We start from the raw sequence: 20,560 nt of genomic DNA on the forward strand, positions 1-20,560 counted from the left end.
GAAACCCCAACTGTTCCCCAGAGCATCAACAAATTTTGGCTACACCTTCCACATGGATTTGGGAGTCTTAACTCTTGTCTGTCAGCATCCTGGCCTGAGCCACTGTTGGCTTCCACCCGGTGGTTGTATCAGAATAATGTACCTGCTTGCTCTCCGCCTCACCCCCCCCCCATCCCCTGCATGGCAGCCAGAGTGATCCCATTCGGGGGGAAGTCAGATCATGTCCCCACTCTGTGCAAAACCTTCCTGTGGCTTCCCATTCCACTGCCTGCAGAAGATATCCAGGTCTTAATTCTTGGAACCCATGGTATCTTACCTTCCAGAGCAGAAAGGACTTTGCAGATGTGATGAAGTTAACGATCCTGAGGTGGGGAGATTCCCTAGACTAGCTGGGTGCGCTCCAAGTAATCGCAAACGTCCTCATAAGTGAAAGGAGGAGACGGGAAAGTTGGAGAAGGCAATGTGATATCAGGCAGGAGCGGAAGTCACAGCAGGGTGACCATGGGCTCTAAAGACGGGGGAAGGAGCCACCAGCCAAGAAATGCAGGTGGCCTTTAGTAGCCAGAATGAAACAGAGTTTCCCCTACAGCCTCCAGAAGGAACACAGCCGCGCTGACACTTTGATTTAACCCTGTGACATCCATTTTGGGTTTCTGACCTCCAAACTATAACATCGTAAGTTTCTGTTGTCTTGAGTCACTAAATTTGCGGTGGTTTGTTACAGCAGCGGAAGTAAACTAATACAGGAAGTATCCACTGAGCTTCTGCAACGTCTCACGAATAGGACAGGAGGTCCCAGCCGTCCGAGGGCTGACAGCCCAGGCAGGGTGTGTGTGTGTGTGACATGTTAAATAAACCATCACACAAAACGTGCCCTGCCTCAATTCTAGTAAAGTACATGATGGAAACATACAGGATGTAGGAACAAGGAGAGAGGAGCATTTTGATGAAATCTGGAGGGGCTGGGAAGGCTCCCCTGAGCAAGTGACTTCTAGCTTCACTTCTAAAGAGTGAGGAAGGGTGTTTTAGTGGTGGGTGCATGGGTTTGGGTGCTGGGAGGCTGGGGGGCGTGGAAAGGGTTGAGAGGGGCGTCCGGACAGAGGGGACGACACGAATGAGGCCTGGAGGTTGGGGAAGATGCGTGGTAGGTTCAAGGAAGTCAGGAGAGGGCTGTGGTTATTTTTCCCATCTTGGAGAAAGTCTTCCGGGACACCACATTTCTTTCCACCTGTCTCCTTCCTTTTGCTGTAAAAATTTGCAGAGTTCTCTCTACTCACTGCCTCCAACTTCTTCCCCATCATTTTCTAAATCCCCCAGAACCACCTTGACACTGACATTGCTCTTGTCCAGGCCTCCGACAACCCCTCCCATTGTCTGGCCTCACTTGGCCCACTGTCTGGATCTTACCCGGTTGATTGCCACACCTCTCCCACGTGGTTTCTGCCCACTCATGGCTTTACTTCCACACCACTGGCAACTCCTCAGAGTCCTTTTCTAGTCCCTTCTTATCTTCCTTATCTCACAGTGTTGGGGGCCCCGGGGCTCAGGCCTCAGACCTCTTCTTTTTTTCTGTCACCATGGTTCATGGGCTTTCCACACAGTCTCTCTGCCCAAGATTCCTAAATGCATGTGTCCTTCCTTGACCACCAGACTCTTCTGCACAAAACTGCTGTGACATCCCCATTACAGTCCTCAAAGGCATCGCCAACCTGCCATTCCCAAAGCTACACCCTTGGTCCTCTCTACCCACCTGCCACCTTGATTAATGGCGTCTCCACTGTTTAGTTGTTCTGGGTAAAAACATCATAACCCACATCTGATCTTCCAGAAAATCCTTAGCCCCATCTTCAAAGCGATCCAGATTCTGTGTCTCACTCCCTCCGCAGAAAAGGTAGGTTCAAAACTCAAACCTCCTTGGCTCCCAGGGCTAAGTTCTAGCCTCCTCTTCCTCCACGTGGGTGGGTATCTAAATGTAACTTCTGGTTTTCCAACTCCCTGCCTCCCTTAAAGACTGTGATGTCCTTCGGGGCTCATGCCGTGCTGGGGCTGGGCAGACAGGCGGGCCAGACCAAGAAGAGAAGATGGGTTTTCCATATGCATCTTGCTACAGGCATCCTGTCAAAATGATTCTGGAGCTAAGAAAACGTGAAAAATTCCAGCTGGAGAGAAATTCTTCAGAGAAACAAGGGAGACACGGGCAAGTGCTTTTGAGATTTGCTTTGGGGTGTGTGTGTGTGTGTGTGTGCGCGCGTGCGTGCGTGTGTGTTTGTGTTGCCTGATTCACAGCTGAGGCAGCCTTTGTTTGTTATTTTTGTTTCTTGAGCCATTGAGTGAAGCCCCTCTTCTGCCCTGGCTGAGATCGCACAAACCGCGTCCAGGGAAGGCTGAGTGTCCTCAGCCTGGGATCACGTCTGACACTTGCCCTCAGACACTACACCGAGGTTTGGTCCCAGCATCCCTTCGGCCGTTAAAGTGTTAGTTCGGGATCTAAGGCATGTCTTTGGTGGCCCACCTCTGTCCTTCTGCCTCCGTACAGCTGCATTTCCCCAGCTTTCTGCGGGGAGGGGGGACTCTTCCTCTCTGCTCTTGGAAGTACCTGGCCAAGGGCCAATTTCAGGCCCAGGCAATGCTGCGTCCTCTCAGAAGTGGATCAGAAGGCAGCAAGCGGCTTCATTATTTTCATTTAGTGTCCACGCAGCAAATCGATCCACCATAGAGCTAAAAGCGTCTGGGGGCATAACGCGGTTCCTAATCAGCCCCTTTATTAATTCACTAGTCCGCACAGAGTGCTGAAACGTGGGAGCGCCCTGCAGCTTTCGAGGAAGCAGGGGCCCTGGGGTGAGGAGTCTTGAACCCAGTCTTGGCGCATGTGCTCTGTGCGGTGTTCTGCTTTCCTCGAGCCCGGAGGGATTTTGCAGGCTTTCAGGTTCCCGTGGTGGTTTTATCAGCCGGAGCAGCATTGGTACTAAAGTCAGCACCAGGGCATCTGGCTGGAGCTTCGCCAGGGCAGAATGCAGAGGGTCTCTCCTGACACAGAAGGCACGTGCAGGTGGCCCGAGGGGCTGGCAAGCCAGAGAATGTTCCTGCTGACCACATGCTCTTCCCTCTTCCTCCTCCTCTTGCCGTCTCTTCTTTCCGTTTCTCCTTCTCAGCTCTGCTCTCCTATCTTCTCTCACCTCCCTGCCAGCTCCTCCTCCCTCTCCTCCTCCTCCTGCTCTAAAGCCCAGCTCCTGGACCAATCCCACCTCCACCCCCTTCTCCTAGCCTCCCCAACCTCCCTCTGCAAAAACACGCCACTACCACTAGGGGCGCTGTCTGCTTTTCCTAAGACTCCTGGGGTCTACAAACTGGGGCACTGAGATGCAAATTTAGTTGAAATTTACGCATTACCATTGAAAAACTTGCTTGTGAGCACTTTGGAGGGATGGAGGGTGCTACGGCGTTTAAAATAAAACAAAGCCTGATGGCTCAACCTTCGGTCAGATTATTTTTAATACAGCTATTTTAACTTCTTTTTTTTAATTTGAAGATATGTTTTGGATTGCCCTAGTTTCTTTTCACCTTGCTATTTGTCTGCTGATTTTTGTCCCCCATTAATTAATTAATTGATTGGTTGATCCCATTAGCAAATACTTAGTAAGCGTCTGTTACGAACATCTCTTATGTTCTACGCACAGCACCAGCCCCTGAGGACTTAACAGGACACATAAGAATATAATTCCTATCTTTATGAGCTTATGGCCTGTCAAAAAGAGCTGGAATAAAGATACTGTTACCATGGAATCACCCTCTACTCTCCACAATGCCAGGCCCTCTGAATGAGTACACTTACTTCCCATGTAAAGGTGACTCAATCATCTTGTCCCTCCCTAGACTGGGAAGCCATGCGAAGCAAAAAGGGACCGTGTCTTATTTATCTTGATCCCCATTCCCATCCCTAGGACAACCAAAATGGCCCTTGTTGCCTTTTTGGCTGCAAAACTGGAACCATGAGAGGCCAGTTAATGGTTAAAAACCCAAACAGTATGGCGGACCTGGGTGGAAATGTTGGCTGGGCCAATTGGTGGTGGCAAAGCCTGGGCTCTCTTGCTGTCTCTCAGCCTCGGTTTTGCTTATTTGTGAAACGAAGGTTAATAATTCTCCCCCTGTGGGTTTTGTTGAGGGGTAAGTAACTGAGTGTTATGTCTTGAGCTTGTTTTGCATTTGTGGCAACACGTGGTAAACATTTATATTAATTAGATGGGTCTCTGCCCCCAAACTAAGTGGCTGGTGGGGGAGGCAGATTTGCACACTGAAGGGTTTCAGGCTCTCTGAGGGCAGGTTCCAGAGTATACATTTTTCATCGAAAAAAGAGCAACGACATTTAGCTGGGTAGAAGGGGGATGAGAAGAGGTGTCACAAGTAGAGATGATGTCTGAATTGACTGTTCAGGGAGTGTTACATGTTCTGCTGCCCGTGGAGTTGAGGGAGAGAGGACAGGGTATAGTGACGATGGCATAACTTCTGGGCACAAAGGGCAGTGTGTGAACAGCCAGGTGGGTGTAAGCGCTTGTAAGTAGCTGGATGGTGCTTGGGTGGGGGTGGGGGGCAGGTGGCACGCAGTGGGAGGTAAAGCTGGAGAGAGTACAGGACCAGCGAGTTCAAAGCAAGTGCAGAGCCTCAGGTGACCTTATGAGGCGCTGGAAAAGGGGAGGCACTGATGGGCTTCAGGTTTCAAAGGGATGTGAAAAGATAGTCTTGCTTTTGGTGATTGCTGAGGTGAGATACAGGAGGGGGCAAGTAAGATGTCCCCTGTCATCCAGGGGACAAGTAAGATGGCGGAAAGCAAGGATAGGGCAGCAATGGTAGTGAGGAAGGGGCAGACCAAAGAGCCATCGAAAAGGAACTCACGGGGCTCAGTAGCTAAACGGAACGTGGGGGTGGAGCGAGAGGGTGACGATGTCACAATGGGTAACGTCACAATGGGGCTCCCGGTGCCCCACCCACGTCCTTCTCAAGAACGCCATGAGGTCTGGATACTGATAATGCACTGCTGTGCCCTTTTTTGGATTTCCACGGGCATCAGGCTAGCAGGCTAGACTTCAGCTGAACCCACATCTTTGCAAGGTCTCTTCCTCAGCATTTTCTCAATGAATCACTTCCCTTCTCAGGCCTGGGCAGACAGATGGACAACGGCGCCCCACTTCAAGCTAGAAGATGGCAGGCGTGCGGGGAGGGGGTGGGGAAGGATCATTCCTGCCAAGCCTATTAATGTAAATTTAGTACAGCAAGAGTATCTCCTCCCATGTGATGTGTTCTTCAGACTCATGGAGCCTAAAAGAACAAAGTACTATCTGGATTATGCGTACGCTTATGTTTAGGTCTTGGACAAAATGCTAACTGATGGTTTTATCTCTGGCACTTTGAGCAGACGGAGAAATGTCCCCATCACTGCCCAGTCTCTGTGACACCAGTGCCCGAGTAGCAGCGGCCTCCAAGTCCTGGTTTTGCCATTTGATGGTTGTTTGACATTGGGTTAGATTATCTAGCCTCACGGAGGCTTATGCTCTCGATCCCCCAGGTGGAGAAACCCTGGTGTTTATCTCTTGTGAAAATTAAATTAGATAATACGTGTTTGTGTCTACACTACAGCCTGGAGTCCTGTAAGTGCAAACAATGGCTATTGCTACGGTGGACATGATGCTTTTACAAGAGTGGTGCCCACTGGTGATTGGAGGCTTCTGAGGCTGTGACTTACCTCATCGAAGTCAGCAATGATCTCATTCAACAGACGCAGGCATTCTACTCCCTGGTTATTCATCTCAGTCTGAGAGTAAAAGTCTGCAAACCCCGGGATGGAGGCGAACATCACCCCAACGGCATCATAAGATTGGGAATACAGCTCCTGGACAGGGAGACACATGGGGGGAGGGAGCCAGAAGGTCATCAGAGGTGAGGTTCTGCAGTGATGCTCCCCATGCACGCATGCATTGGCACCCACAGAGAGTGCAGAGAACGGGGCTCTGGCACAGTCATGTCAAAACAGTAACCATGTGGATGGGACCGTTGACAATTCATAGTCTCCAGCTTTGGCTGCACCCAGAGGTCTGACTGCATATCCTTTGTTGCTGGCCAGCTTCCTTCTCTGTTCTCAGCAGCGAGTCCAAACCCTCACCACTGTCCCTAACTTCACACCCCACACGACTCCTCTTAAGAGATGATCTTGTCTCTCACTTCTGTCGGGAAACTGAGGCTCTTGGCAGTGACCCAGCTCTGTTCCAGTATTTACACTCGTGTCTACATTCATATTTATTTTCATCCCTTTGGCTTCAACCCTAGACGATGTATTTTTCTTCTGTGGAAAGCCAACGTTTCTACCTGATGTCTCGACAGCCCTTGCGTCTACCTTCTTCAGCAACTTCTTCCCGCAGTGATCCTTTTCCTTATTTCTTCTCTCCTCCACGACCTCCTCCTCTTCCTCCCCCCCTCCTGCAAATGTCCCGTTTGGAAAAGTACAACACACCCTGGAGCCCGAACACACCTGTGACCACCCACCTCTCTTCCTCCTCGTCCAAACTTCTCAAACTGGTTCTCTCCACCGCCTGTCCCCACCCCTGCGGTGTTCGCTCCGTGTCAGACTGCCAGCCAAAGTGGAAAGACTCGCCCCACAGACATCATGTCTTCATGTCTTCGAGGACGCCTCTGCGGGGTAGTGTGGTGACTGCTCCCAAGACCGCGCGTCTCGACCTTCCTTGTTTCACCGATGTCATACTTGCTGCCATTATGCCTGGCTCCCTCAAAGAGGCCTTTTTTGGGCTCACCTTCCATCTTAAACGTGGCTGATGGCTGTGGCTCCGTTCTGGACCCACTGCCAGGTCCAAAGTCTGCGCACTTACCTGGGCCACTTTGTTTATTCTCAATCTTTCTCCAACATTCAAGTGGGGCAGCCTCTGAAGTCTTATCCTCAAGTCGGCTCCCTTTCTTGGGCTTCCAGCTGGGTTGTCCTCACACCCCTCACGCTCTGCATGCTGAACCCAAGTGCATCTTCTCTCTGCCCAAACCTGCTCCCTCCTGCTCTCAGTCGGTGGCACTCGTGTTGCTGAGTCATCAAAGTTCGAGACGCTCAGAGATGCTCGGGGATGTCCTGGCCCCTTCCTCTCCATCACATCTGGATTCAGTAACTTGCTAAGTGCTGCCGGCTTTCTCTTTATCTCCAGTGTTGTTTTCTGCCCCTCCTGCCATTTGCTGTTCATCAGGCCCACCGGCTTTCCCGCCCACACTGGACTCCTTGACTCGTTTTGTCCCATCCAGAAGCATGTTCCACATCGTGGCCGGAGTGATCTTTTGTTTTTAAGTTTATTTATTTTGAGAGAGAGAGAGAGAGAGAGAGCATGTGCGCACATGAGCGGGAAGGGATAGACAGAGAGGGAGAGAGGATCCCAAGCAGGCTCTGCGAGATCAGTTTGGAGCCCGATGTAGGGCTTGATCTCATGAACCGTGAAATCACGACCTGAGCTGGACACTTAATTGGCTGAGCCTCCTAGGCAACCCGCGGCCGCGCGGACGGCGGACTCCGGGGGGGGGGGGGTGGGTTTTTTTCAATGTTTTTTATTTATTTTTGGGACAGAGAGAGACAGAGCATGAACGGGGGAGGGGCAGAGAGAGAGGGAGACACAGAATCGGAAACAGGCTCCAGGCTCTGAGCCATCAGCCCAGAGCCTGACGCGGGGCTCGAACTCACGGACCGCGAGATCGTGACCTGGCTGAAGTCGGACGCTTAACCGACTGCGCCACCCAGGCGCCCCAACGGGTGATCTTTTAAAGACAGAATATTGGCCATGTCTCTTCCATTCTTAAAACCCTCCGATGGCCACACTGCCCTCAGGACAAAGCTCAAACACAGCAGCATGACGTGTATTCATATACTCGTGCCCTCGCCTCCACCTTTCTCTTCCTTTTCATTGCCTGTGATTCCCTGCATCAGACCTCGCGTTCCAGAAACAGCCAAGCATTGTATTCTTGGGTACACATGGCAAAAGATGCTGCAGGTGCCCTGACCTCTTCTCTCACAACCACAAGGGCTCCGGCCTTGGCTCTCACAAGGGCTCCGGCTATGAGCCCTTGTGTTTCTTGGCGTGGAGCTTTTCTCTGGCCACTAGAGGGCATTCTGCCCCCATTGGCATCGGGCTGATGGCTCCGGGAAATTCAGGCCCCCAGTACTGCTCTCAACCAGTGACTGATGGCAGTTGGCTTATACTTCTCAGTTCCTTCAGCCAGATAGCTGTGAGATAGGCTCTCTGCATTTCCTGGAATCCCCAGGGGGATTGAGCTCCAGTCCCCTACAGAGGTAACTAGTCTGCTAATGCCTCGTTTATCACTTTCTCTTCCCTTCCTTCCCACTCTCCTGCCTCCCAGGGTTTCCTGGGACCACCTCCAAGCCAATTACTTTCACCCAAATCCTTGTCTCAAGGTCTGCTTCTGGAAGAGCCGAAGACACAAACGCGCTTCTCACCCCTGGGAAGGGGATATGTCCTTCCTTCCTGCAGTTAGCCTCTCTCACCAGGCTAGCTCTTCTCCTCTGCCATCACTAGCCATGTGGATACCACGTCTTTTGGAAACCTTCTCAGACCCACAGATGGCGTCAGGAGGCTGAGCACCGTGCTATATCCCTTGCTGTCTACATTATCACCTAATGTCTGTCTCTTCCTTTCGTGTGAGTTGCACAAGGCAAAGACCCCAGGCCATTCATCTTAGTGCATTCAAATCATCCAGTTCATAGTTTCTGGATGCCTGGACTATAGCATGTGCCGTCTATAGGGTCTGGTACAAGATAAAACACTCTAAATTGTTGGAAATCAATGCTGCCCCGGTCTTGGGTCAAAGGAAGCGTCAAAGCTCACAAAGCGCTTTCATAGGAGTTCAGTGATTTCATCCTTGCGATGATCCTGTGAAGGAGCCCCGATTCTTACTGCCACTTTACAGGTAAGCAAAACGACAGAGAGGGGTCAAGCTATTGTTCTGGATTAACACCACTAGCCTTGGAAGACCCAGAGAAAGATAGTGTCCCTGATTCAAGATCAGTCAAGCACGGATGAGCCTGGATGAATGCCTTTGCCGGCCCTTGTCCCCAAGAGCACAGGCGGGAGTGACTGGCTGCAGGGGGTTGGGCTGGGCAGGGTGCGGGGCCCAGGAGCAGAGCAATGGCATGCAGCTTCCTATGGTGCCTCATTCCCCTTGGCCTTGAGCAGCGGAGTGATCCCTGAAAAGGAGCCCAACTCTGCTTGATGGGTCAGATAACCTGAGGAATCGAACTTACAGAACTGCATCCTCCAAAGGGCTGTGATTTGGAGAAGAAAAAATGTGTTTATTACCTAGTACATTAGTTTGTTCAGGCTGCTCTAACAAAGCCCCACAGACCGGATGGCTTAAACAACAAAAATTTCTCATCCCACGGTTCTGGAGGCTACAAGTCTAAGATCAAGGTGCTGGTCAGGGTCGGTTTCTCCTGAGGCCTCTCTCCTTGGCTTGTAGATGCCATCTTCTCCCTGTGCCCTCACACGGCCTTCCCTCTGTGTTTGTGTCCCAATCTCTTCCTCTTAGAAGGACACAGTCACAGTGAATTAGGACCTGTCCTAATGGCTTCATGTGAACTTAATCTCCTCTTTAAAATTTCTATCTCTAAATAGAGTTGCATCCGGAAGGGCTGGGGGTTAAGACTTCGACATAGGAATTGTGGGAAACACAACTGAGCCCCTAACACTCATACTAACTATTTTCTGTTTAAAACAGAAAAGAGGAGACCCCAGCAGAGCCCTCTGAAACCCTTTCCATAGTTACACAGTTGGCCGGGTTGCCTCCCGCTTCCCCTAGGAGATGTAAATGCCACTGTGATGCAAGGGCCGGTCACCAGGGGGCTCTTACCAGTCATTCTCATGGATCCTAGCCCCTCCCACCCTCCAGCCTCCTCTTAGATTCAGCTCCCAGCCTCTGCCAACAACAAGAATGTTCCGATCGCTTATATAACACAAACAATGCTAATAATATCAGCTACAGCTCCTGAGCCTTTACTGTGGGACAAGCGTGACACAGAATGCTCCACACACATCCTCTCACTGAATCCTCACTTCCCCAGGGTGTAGATGGGAGTTAAGATCCTGGTTTGTTTGTGAGGAAACTGAGGCACGTAGAGGTTAAGTAACTTATCCAAGACCCGCGGTTGTGAAGGCACAGAGTTGAGGGGCACCTGGGTGGCTCATTCAGTTGAACGTCCAGCTCTTGATTTCGGCTCAGGTCATGATCTCATGGTTTGTGGGTTTGAGCCCTGTGTCCGGATCCAGGCTGGCGTTGTGGAGCCTGCTTGGGATTCTCTCACTCCCTCACTCTGCCCTTACCCATTTGTGCTCTCTCTCTCTCTCTCTCTCTCTCAAAATAAAATAAACTTAAAAAAAAAAAAAAAAAGACACAGAGCTGGAGCTCACACCCAGGCAGTCGGACTCCAGAGCCCCCACTGTTGCTGCTACGAATGTTAACATGAGTAAGCCAACACCAGGAGGATAGCCATCACCACAATAAAACAGTAGTAATCAGGATAATGCCTAAGGGAAATGTCACCAGAACTGGAAACCAGATCCGGTAAGTCATTCTGAATGGATGGTTGATTTGACACAGGGTGGCTGTGGGAAGGGGTGTGGAGGAGGTTCTCTGTAAACCTCAAGACATATGACTTGAGTTCGGATCTTGACTGGCCATCCTCTTGGAGGTTGGACGGGTGGGACTGGGGTGGCGGGAGGCTCACCCCTCTCTGCCAGATGCTCTCTGGTGAACACAGAGGCCAGGAGGAACCAAACCCAGGGCCCTGGGCTTTCAAGTGCACCATGTGGCCTTGAACCCATAGGGTGCACCAGGCTGGACGGACCACTTCACATCTTCTTACCCAATTTAATTCCCACATCAGCTCAGCAAGGTCCGTAGTATCCCCCGTTAATCAGATGAGGATATGTGCTCAGAGACGTTGGGTGAGCCGCCCTAGGTCACACAGCTGGTTAACAGCAGCGAAGGAATTTGTGCTGTGGGGGGTTGGAGGGGCATGGAAAAGCTCCAGCCACCTGCCTACACCTTTAAAGACAGCCCCAGCGTTCAGAAAAGCTATTATTGTGCCACTGTCCTCTGGATTGAGGTACAGCTCTGGGCTTTCTAGAGGATTTTGAGCACATGCGCACCCCCTGCTCTGCCTGGATATCAAGCTGAAGACTCAGCCGGCTCTTTATCCAGGGAACCTAGGCCTGCTTCCTTCCAGGTCCTGAGTTTCTTATACCAAGTTAAGCCACCTCTCTGCAGGGGAGGAACAATGTCTGAGACCGGGTGACTTTATTAGTGTCCTCGGGTTTCTGTGCAAACGTCACCACCTCCGAGACACTCCAGGGCCAGCCCCACATAACTCTCTTCTCTTACTCAGCTGCTTCCGTCCTCGGAGAAGTGACCACTACCGGGCACCTCTGAATATACATTCACGCATGTTCATGTCTATAACACATGCTCCGTATCGGCAAGGACTTCGTCATCCTGGTTCACTGTTTGAGCCCCAGGATCTGGAACGACACCTGGCATATGATGTCTCTCAGTAAATAACTTGCCGGAGCGCCTGGGTGGCTCAGTCGATTAAGCGTCCAACAGTCGGGCTCAGGTCATGAACTTGCGGTTCGAGAGTTCGAGCCCCGCGTCGGGCTCTGTGCTGACGGCTCGGAGCCTGGAGCCTGCTTCCGATTCTGTGTCTCCCTCTCTCTCTGTTCCTCCCCTGCTTGCACTCTGTCTCTCTCCCAAAAATAAGGATTAAAAAATTTTTATTAAAAAAATACTTGCTAAATGAAGGTGTGAATGAGCGGGTGGGGCACTGGAATCACGAAGGAACGGAAAAAAATTGTAGGTGTGCTCCTAAAACGTGCCAAGCACCGTTGAGACGCTTTATGCATCAGAGCTCACGTGAACAAGCGTTGTAGCTGTTGGATTAAGTTGGGACGTACTGTCACTTTGTCGGTGAGGGAAGTGAGGTCCAGAGGGGCTCATCACTTGCTCAGTTACTGAGGTCGTGAGAGGAGGAGCTGGGATTGAACGTCCAGCGTCAGGCTGTTGAGGGCAAGCACACAGCCCGTCCACACTGACCCCCCCCCCAGCGCCAGGCTACGCGGGGCACTTGATGTGTTCTCACTCAGCTTCGTTCTCACGCTAAAGTCAGCAAGATAGGAACTGTTTCCTCAAAAATTGGATGAAACAGTGGACTCAGAGAGGTTGGGTGAGCTGCCCGAGGTCACACAGCGGCTGAGTGCCAGAGACGGAGTTCGTACGGTACGGACTTCCCAGCGTCTGAGACACCCGCTCTTGCTAGTGTCCTTTCAGCAGCGAGCTGCAACGAGCAGGTGGGTTTCCCGGGACCCCGCAGTAGCCTGCCTGACACTGAGGACCCAGCCCAGGTGGCCTCATCTGTGACAAAGTCCCCGCCCCGGGGAGGTGAGCCCTGTCCTACGTCAAAGTCCAGCAGAGTCCAGCCTCTGCTGAGGCTGCCAGAATCTCTGTGGGGGGACAGAGCCGGCCCCGACTAGACCTGACGTTCCCGGGGGCAAGGCTCTGTCCACGGCCCTGTGGCCGGTTGGTCTGAGTCCCTGCTTGTCACTGCCGCTCCTTCTCTCCCACTCATGCCCTAGAGACAACTTGGGACAAAACACCGGATTTAGCTTTGAAGTCACACAGGCCTGGGGGTGAATTCAAGCTTGCCACTCACTAGCTCTGAGCGAGCCTCAGTTTCTTCATCTGCGAAATGGGGATAATCATTATCTTTTTTTTTTACCACTCACACCCGGGAACCCTGCGGCGGCCTCGTGAAAGCTGGGACCCAAACGCACGTCCAAACCCCAATCAGCTTTTCAGAAGTCTGTATCGTAGTTCAGATTTGCAGCAAGAAAAGAAGCTAACATTACGCCCCACAATAACAAGATACTGGGAGTTCCTGAAGGTCACAGAAGTCCTGCCTCTGTCACACACACACACACACACACACGCCCCATAGTTGTGCCAAACCCCCAGAGACAGCATGGGCTGCCCCACGGCTGGGGCAGCGCAGCACAGAGGGAAGAAATCCCAGGGGTTGCATTTGAGTCATGGCTTTGCTTCCATAAGATGAGGCAGGGCATGACCTCACTGAGCCCCAGTTTCTTCGTTGCTAACGCGAGGTGACGAACTCTCCCCTTAAGAATGTAAAGACAAGGGAAGGTCATTTACATCAATTGCCTATATCGGAACCTGGCCCGCGGCAGGTGTTCAGGAAACTGTACGTCACCACAGTGTGAACGTTCTCTAGGTGATGTAAAATCTGAAGCCTTGGTCAAGGGTGAACTATTTAAACATTGAAAACTTCAAAGAAGGGTGACGACGTTTTATTGAAAACGGCTTATATGATTGAGGCCCAAACCTGTCATTTGTTTTGCTCGGTGGAGGTGTGGCCTGGACCCCAGCTGCTGACCGGGGGTCTCAGCATCTCTGGTTGGTTTCCTTCCTGTCGGGATAAAGCCAGTGAATTCTCGCTCCTCCCACCTGCTCCTCCGTTACCCCATTGATTCGCTGTCTTCACAGAAAGGCGGCTTTCTTTTCATTTCTCTTCTGGTTTTCCCTCTGAGGGCTCCAGCGTGTTCGCTGCTCCTGCCGGTGGTCATAGCAGGCGCACATCTGCGTTCTCTCTGCTTCCTTGGCTTTGTCGAGAAGCTCTTGCGACAAAGCCCCTGACCTTAGGCGGCGCGGAGAAAGCCAGGCCTGAAGCCGATTCCAGAGAGCTTCATCTGTTGATTGAGGAGGGTGGGCGGTGCTTTGACGTGCATCTGGGAGATCTCCGGGACCCAGGTTCATCAAGACTATTCAAGCAGCAGCGTACTAACCCCCTTTACTTCTCTTCCGCTGGTCTTGTTGCGGTGACTTGGATGGGGAATGGACCCTTGGGATCTCTCCTAGTCCTATCCTCAGGCAAGGGTCACAAACTCAAACGTCTTCAGCGAATCAGCAGGTGACATCAGTAGTAACATTTTACCCCCAGAGAGGGAGACACCGGAGGGTCCCGTCCATGCACACACATAAACATGTGCACAGACGTACGTAAAACTTAAATTTCAACCCAGTCTCGCAATGGTGATCTCATTATGTCCATCTTACAGGTGAGACGCCCGAGGTCGGGGAGGCCAGGCGCAAACCTCACGGGCGCTAGGCAGCCTGGGTAGCCTGGCACTCTGGGGGTGGTAGCATGGTCTCCGTTCTCGTGTGCCGACGTGAGGACAGCAGAACTCTCCCGGAGCCCGGGGCCAGTGTGCCCACCTCCACCCTCCCTCGCGGCCGGACAAGCCTGGGCTCACCTCGTTGTCTCGGTCTTTCTCCAGGAAGTGGCGGGCCACGTGGCTGGGTAGAATGTTCCGGAGCATGTTCTCATTGTGCTCCCTGAGCTCCTTCATCTCGTTGATCTCCTCTTTGGCCTGCACTCGCCAAAGGAAGTCCAGGCGGGCCGTGTACTCCAGCTGCCGGGCACGAGAGAGAAAGAGAAGGGAAACAGGTGAGCTCTCAGGGTACGGGCTCGGGGACGCAGCGTGGGACGCGGAGAAGGCTTCTCTGGAACCCGTCACACACAAAACAGAGCCCGAGCCGAACGGTTCTGAGGGGCATTCTGCAATGCCAAGAGATCGGAGGGTGATCAGACTCCACAGGGCTGTGCACCTCCCCTTGCTACCATTAAGGTACCCGTGACTTTGCGACTGTATGATTTACTGAGGATGCCTCGGTCGTCTACTAGATTGCAGGTGCTAAGAGGTCAGGGGTCCTCATACCCGCTCAACGATATCCTCACCATGTAGCAACATGCCCTGTGCAGGACAGATGCTCTGTCAGTGTTGCTGACCCCACGAATCGGTTCCGATAACACAGCCAGCCAACACTTAGATGGGGCTTCCCTATGTGCCGGGGATTGTTCTGAGCAACATACATCTGTTCACTCCTTTCATGACACAACGGCCTCGACAGCGAGGTCATCGGGATCCATCCTCATTCTGCAGATGAGTCGGTTAAAGCAAACGGGGTTTAGAGGGACTTGACCAGAGTTGCACCCAAGTTAGTGGGGAAGCCCGGATTGGAGCTAACTCCAGAGTCCGCCTCCAGAATCTGAGCTCCTCATCACTAGACAAGAGAAGGGATGAGTGAGGTGACAATGGAAGGATCATGCATTGAGCTGGGACACAGAGGTGGCTTGGCTTAGAGTCCCGGTGCCACATTTAAACACTGTAACCTGAACTCGTGACTCCGTTCACGGATTCCTCATCTTTAAAGCTGGGACGAATACTGCTGACCATGCAGGGCTGGCAGCAGAATTATTCAGCAAGTTGCAGAGAAGGCACGTGGCTCACAGTAGGTTCTCAACGCACATCATTAGCTCCTTTTTGTCGCAGTGTCCCTGCACTGGAAGGTGGACAGCTTCTTTTCTGGAAGACTCTCACACACCGTATTTACCACAGCTTTGGGGATGCCATTTATTTCCAAGTCTCTAACTGTAGAAATGAGCCCTATGATGCCTGGTCAAACACGTGCCCTGAATTCAAGGGCTTGAAACATCCAGCTAGTTTCTCTCCTTTGTCTTACGTGAAAGTCTCAGTGGATGGTAAAAATATGGAAAGACAGAGGCACAAGATTATTCCTTCAGCAGAACTTGTAACAGCAAAGGCTGGAAACAACCCAAGTGCTCATTTTGTTGCTTGAATAAACTTTTGTGTACGGCTATGAAAAAAAAAAAAAGGTAAGACTGGGGCACCTGGGTGGCTCAGTTGGTTAAGCGTCTGACTCTTGATCTCGGCTCAGGTCATGATCTCACAGTCCCTGAGTTTGAGCCCCGCATTGGATTCTGTGCTGATGGCATGGAGCCTGCTTGGAATTCTGTGTCTCCCTCTCTCTGCCCCTCCCCGACTCCTGCTCTCTCTCTCAATAAATAAATAAACTTATAAAAAAAAAAAAAAGGAAGACCGTTTCTCTATACTCTGATGGATTAGTCTCCAACATGGAGAAAAGCGTGTATAGTATGTCACCATTGATCTAAAAATGGGAGCATCGACTTCTCCACACACACACACACACACACACACACACACACATTTTTCTTTCTTTATGGGAAAATTGAGGAATAAAAAATAAAATACAAAAACTCATTACCAATGAGATGAGAAAGGGAAGGAGTAGAGTGAGAAATAAGGAACGAATTTAAAGTTTTAAAATTATATCCTTTTTTATAAACCTGGCCGTTGTTGAATCATGGAAACATTTTACTCAATTATAAAATGAAAGAGATGTTTAAAAAGACTCCGTAAGAATAAACAAACAGACAAGCAAATGAACCTACATGTATAAGCACACTGGGAGGAGATACTCCAAATGCCTTTCACACAATAATTTGATGACACATTTGGAGAGGGAGATACTCTGAGCGTAAAAAGAACTCAAAAGGAATCTTAAAACTGCTTACAGCAATCATATTGTAGGTGGTAGTGTCTGCATATTACCGTTAGACTACTGCATGTGAATTGCAGGGTATAGCAAATGGGTAATTGCATTGGTGTCACTGACAACTGGCCTTTCTGGGAAGGGAAAAAGGAGATGGAGATACAAAATGGATGGGTCTAAGCCAAAAGCCTGTAAATATCACCGTGAACGCATGGTACTTCCTAGTTTTGCCCACTGGAAAAAAAAAAAAGCACCTAGAAATAATGAAAATCTAGAGCAGTGGGCTTTCCTGTCATGGTTTCCAAATATCGATTCCTACAAAAATGACCTTGCACTCTTGGCAGAAATGGCTAAAGTTTAGGGCAGAAAATGTGCAAGCCTGGAACATCTTTCAGATCAGAAAGTAGGTAGACCCCCGGAGACTACGGGCCTTATGTGACTAGGTTCCCACGTGTCAAAGATGTGACAAATGAGCTTTTTTTAAAAAAAAATTTTTAATGTTTATTTTTGAGAGAGAGAGAGAAAAGGAGGAAGAGAGAGGAAGAGAGGAAGGAGACACAGAATCTGAGGCAGGCTCCAGGCTCTGGGCTGTCAGCACAGAGCCGGATGCAGGGCTTGAATCCACAAACCACGAGATCATGACCTGAGCTGAAGTGAGACGCTTACCCGACGGAGCCACCCAGGCACCCCTGATTGAGCTTTAATAAGAATGATGATTGCCGTGGATTGCAACACAGGAAATGTGGCAGAATGCATCAGTTCACAACGACACTTAGGACACAAGACCTCACTGATCATCTCTGGATGGTGTTTGGGAACAGACTGGGAAACTTACAGGGAAGGCATTTATAGGGAAAGAATTAAGCATTTATCCTACTTTTGCTTTATGAGCTGTACTTGGAGGAGAAGGTTCTCCTTCAAATTGTATTCCAGCCAATGAATTACGGAGTATTGACAGAATTGAGATATCACCAGCTATAAAATAAGTGAACAGAGGCTATTCTTGTCAATAGCTGCTAGCAGACAAAAAGATAAGCAGGTATTATGTGCCTGTTAACAGTTATTCACAAAACCAACCAATAATATAGTTTCGTAGAAAAAAACTGAACCTAAGTCTGGCCGTTTTTTTTTTTTTTTTTTTTTTTTTTTAATTTTTTTATTTATTTTTGGGACAGAGAGAGACAGAGGATGAACGGGGGAGGGGCAGAGAGAGAGGGAGACACAGAATCGGAAACAGGCTCCAGGCTCTGAGCCATCAGCCCAGAGCCCGACGCGGGGCTCGAACTCATGGACCGTGAGATCGTGACCTGGCTGAAGTCGGACACTCAACCGACTGCGCCACCCAGGCGCCCCAGTCTGGCCGTTTCTAAATGTAACTACCAATAAAGAAAAAACAGGGACGCCTGGGTGGCTCAGTCAGTTAAGCATGTGCCATTGGCTCAGGTCATGATCTCATGGTTCGTGGGTTCGAGCCCCACGTTAGGCTCTGTGTTGACAGCTCAGAGCCTGGAGCCTGCTTGGGATTCTGTCTCCCTCTCTCTCTGCCCCTCCCCCACTTGCACTCTGTCTCTCTCTCTCTCAAAAATCAACAAAGATTAAAAAAAATGTTTTTTTAATTAAATTAAAAAAGGCTTAAGAGACATACCAACCCATGGCAATATGTGCATTTTATCTGCATTCCAATTTAAATAAACAAACTTAAAAATATAATTATAAACCAATTAAGAAACTGAAACACTGCCTAGAGGTTTTGACGGTGTTAAAGAAGCACCACTTTCTTTTTTAAAGTGTTTAATAGCATTGTGATGAGGTTAACATTCTCTTATCTTTTGGGCGCATATTGAAGCATTTACAGATGAAACAGCAGGACATCTAGAATTTGCCTCAAAGTGATTGGGAAGGAGCCATGAGCAAAATCAATAGGGAGATAAGTGGGAAAAGACACATGAGTTAATGACTGTCGAAGCTGTGAGCTCCTTATACATTCCATGAACTTTTGTAGATGTTTGAAATTTTCCAGAAAAAAAGGAAAAAAAGAGGGGAGACCGCAGATTGCACCAAAGAATGCTGGCCTCGACTGTTCTGCTGTGTGACCTTGGGAAAGTCATTTCACTTCTTGTATTTTGGTTCCCCTTCTAAAAAATGAGGAGAGTCATCCCCATCATGTCTAGTTCAAGAGGCACGGATTATTATATGGATCTATGACCCGGGCCAAATCACACGAGGCGTGCAAAAGAATTCTGAAATGCCTCAAATGCAGATTGGGAAGGTACTACTGCTACAATTCAAGGCAGCAGTGGATAAGGTCTGATCAAAGCTGTGCTTTCACTTTTTCCCTCTCAGATTCAAGAGCATCAAATTTTAATCTGTCGCATCGCAGGACAGAATTTTCTGATCCAAATGAAATGTTTTGTCATTCTCCTTAAAAATGCATGCTTGGTTGAAGCAGGAGATACTTTTGTATTTCTCTTCTGTCTGAAAATCTTTCATCTGGTTGAATTCAACTCAGAAACAGAGGTAGGGGAGTCTGGAGCACTGGAGTCCATTTCAGCAAGGATTTTACAAGTTACAAGCAAGAACACACCTCGCATTGGTGACCGCTGGCCACGGCGTTGAAGGCATGTCCATAAAGAGACTCTCTAATCCGGGGTGCTGGGGTGGCTCAGTCGGTTAAGCATCCGACTTCAGCTCAGGTCATGATCTCGCGGTTTGTGAGTTCTAGCCCCGCGTCCGGCTCTGTGCTGACAGCTCAGAGCCTGCAGCCTCCTTCAGATTCTGTGTCTCCTTCTCTCTCTGCCCCTCCCCGGCTCATGCTCTGTCTCTCTCTCTCTCTCTCAAAATTAAATAAACATTAAAAAAATTTTTTTTTAAAACACTCTTAAGTACAGCTCTGTCTCTTGAGAAAGCAGGTCTCATGCAGGCAGGCATCACCTATCATGAAATTTCTTTTCCAGTTTACTAAAGATCTAGTGGGTAGTGCCCCTACTGTGTGCAAGGTGCTGGGCATACAAAGATGGGTGAAACTCAGTCTCTGCCTTTGATTTGCTCTCGGCTCAGTGGTGGAGGGAGAAGAACGGAAGACAGAGGAATGTCTTAAGAAAAGAGATCATGCGCTGTCAAGTAATACTACCCAAAGCTATCTACACATCCAATGCAATCCCAATCAACATTGCACCAGCATTCTTCTCAAAGCTAGAACAAGCAATCCTAAAATTTGTATGGAACCATAAAAGACCCCGAATAGCCAAAGTAATTTTGAAGAAGAAGACCAAAGTGGGAGGCATCACAGTCCCAGACTTTAGCCTCTACTACAAAGCTGTCATCATCAAGACAGCATGGTATTGGCACAAAAACAGACACATAGACCGATGGAATCGAATAGTGACTCCAGAATTGGACGCACAAAAGTGTGGCCAACTAGTCTTTGACAAAGCAGGAAAGGATATCCAATGGAAAAAAGACAGTCTCTTTAACAAATGGTGCTGGGAGAACTGGACAGCAACATGCAGAAGGATGAAACTAGACCACTTTCTCACACCATTCACAAAAATAAACTCACAATGGATAAAGGACCTGAATGTGAGACAGGAAACCATCAAAACCCTAGAGGAGAAAGCAGGAAAAAACCTCTCTGACCTCAGCCGCAGCAATTTCTTACTCGACACATCTCCAAAGGCAAGGGAATTAAAAGCAAAAATGAACTATTGGGACCTCACAAAGATAAAAAGCTTCTGCACTGCAAAGGAAACAATCAACAAGACTAAAAGGCAATCAACGGAATGGGAAAAGATTTTTGCAAATGACATATCGGACAAAGGGCTAGTATCCAAAATCTATAAAGAACTCACCAAGCTCGGCACCCAAAATCAAATAATCCAGGGAAGGATGGGCAGAAAATATGAATAGACACTTCTCTAAAGAAGACATACGGATGGCCAACAGGCACATGAAAAGATGCTCAATGTCGCTCCTCATCAGGGAAATACAAATCAAAACCACACTCAGATATCACCTCACGCCAGTCAGAGTGGCCAAAATGAACAAATCAGGAGACTATAGATGCTGGAGA

General features: G+C 49.6%; 1 protein-coding gene across 3 annotated transcripts in view; it reads right to left on the minus strand.

The window, feature by feature from the left end:
* ADCY8 (adenylate cyclase 8) overlaps window positions 1-20,560 on the minus strand; it is a 221,115-nt gene that overhangs the window by 5,267 nt on the left and 195,288 nt on the right. For all 3 annotated transcript variants that reach the window (XM_040494443.1, XM_040494442.1, XM_040494439.1), the window contains 2 exons: window positions 14,370-14,528; window positions 5,738-5,884 (listed from right to left, as the gene is read on the minus strand). In XM_040494443.1, the coding sequence (XP_040350377.1) occupies window positions 5,738-5,884; window positions 14,370-14,528 (306 nt within the window). The remainder of the gene's footprint in view (window positions 1-5,737; window positions 5,885-14,369; window positions 14,529-20,560) is intronic.

Source organism: Herpailurus yagouaroundi, unplaced genomic scaffold (assembly GCF_014898765.1).
Source record: "Herpailurus yagouaroundi ecotype Mexico unplaced genomic scaffold, PumYag 186, whole genome shotgun sequence".
Taxonomy (NCBI): domain Eukaryota; kingdom Metazoa; phylum Chordata; class Mammalia; order Carnivora; family Felidae; genus Herpailurus; species Herpailurus yagouaroundi.